General features: G+C 41.2%; 1 protein-coding gene across 1 annotated transcript; it reads left to right on the top strand.

Annotated features, from left to right (window-relative positions):
• The first annotated feature begins 8 nt into the window (after positions 1-8).
• On the top strand, positions 9-1,296 carry LOC106113343 (craniofacial development protein 2-like). Its single transcript, XM_013306067.1, is given in 2 exon segments — positions 9-802; positions 804-1,296. Coding segments are annotated over 2 exon segments (1,287 nt in total).
• Positions 1,297-1,453: the final 157 nt, after the last annotated feature.

Raw genomic sequence — 1,453 nt, 5'->3', positions numbered from 1 at the left:
CTAACTTTATGGAAGAGTCAAAAATAACAATGGCCCCGAGTTCCCGGCGTCTCTTCAATGAGACAGGGGTGCGAAGAATCCCCGGGCGGAAAGTACTTAGGTTAGGAACATGGAATGCACGTAGCTTAAAACAAGACGGAAAACTTAGCAACACCTTGAAGGAAATGAAGAGGCTAAGAATCGATATTCTTGGTGTTAGTGACACTAAATGGCCAGGGCAGGGCAAAACGCTCACTGAAGACGACTACAACTTGTATCACTCAGGATCAGAGCACTCGACAGAAAGATACGGTGTAGGTGTATTGCTCACGAAAGAAATCTCAAAATACGTTATAAATTTTATACCTCTTTCTAATCGAGTCATGCTTATAAAACTGAATGCTAAACCTAGCAGTATTAATATTATACAGGTGTATGCACCTACAGAACAAAGACCAGAATCGGAAGTTGAAGGTCTATACAAAGACATTGAAACCTTATTAAAAACCGCAAAACCCCACGAGATAACTATAATAATGGGTGATATGAACGCAAAGGTAGGTTCTACGGTAGTTCCAGGGGTGACAGGTAGATATGGCTTAGGGACACGCAACGAAAGAGGCGATACCTTAATCGAATTTTGCCAAGAAAAAGATTTTGTTATTACGAATACCCTCTTTCAGCTACCGCCACGTAGACTTTATACTTGGACTTCACCCATGCACACCCCGAATCACATAGTGCGCAATCAGATTGACTATGTAATGGTCAATAAAAGATATCGCAACAGTGTTATAAAAGCTCAAACATATCCGGGAGCAGACATCAGGCCACAATCCAGTTGTAATCGTTTTACGATGTAAACTAAAGAAATTGTGCTTAAAGAAAACGAATACCCGACCCAACGTAAGAAAACTTTTAGATCCGGAAACCCGAGCAACAGTATCTAATGACATAAACGAATGGGCCACACAACAACGTAATGCTGTGGAGATCGATCTAGATATATGGACTAGCCTCAAACATAAGGTAAAAGATATCTGCCATAAATACCTGCGCCCGTCACATAATGTAAAAAAGCAAGATTGGATGACGGATTCAATTCTGCAGCTGATGGAAGAAAGAAGAATGTATAAATCCGTTGACGTAAAGCGCTACAAACAAAGAGACCATACTATTCAAAAAGAAATAAGAAGGGCACGTAGCAGCTACTATGAACAAAAATGCGAGCTTATGGAAGACCTGTTTCGGAAACACGATAGCTTTAACATTCACAAGCATATTAAAGAGATGGTAGGCCAATCTGTTCCCTTATAAATAAAGGAGCAGGTTTCCTGGCGATTCAATGGGGTACCCTGGCTATTGTGGGCTGTTATATTTCTCCTAATAAGTCTCTTTCTGATTACGAGGCCTATCTGGATAGCCTAGCTGTCTGCATTAGAGAGTGCCAGCCACGACCTATTATCGTCCTTGG

The sequence above is a fragment of the Papilio xuthus genome, unplaced genomic scaffold (assembly GCF_000836235.2).
Source record: "Papilio xuthus unplaced genomic scaffold, Pxut_1.1 DF828258.1, whole genome shotgun sequence".
Lineage (NCBI taxonomy): Eukaryota > Metazoa > Arthropoda > Insecta > Lepidoptera > Papilionidae > Papilio > Papilio xuthus.
This window is presented reverse-complemented; position numbering and strand designations above follow the sequence as displayed.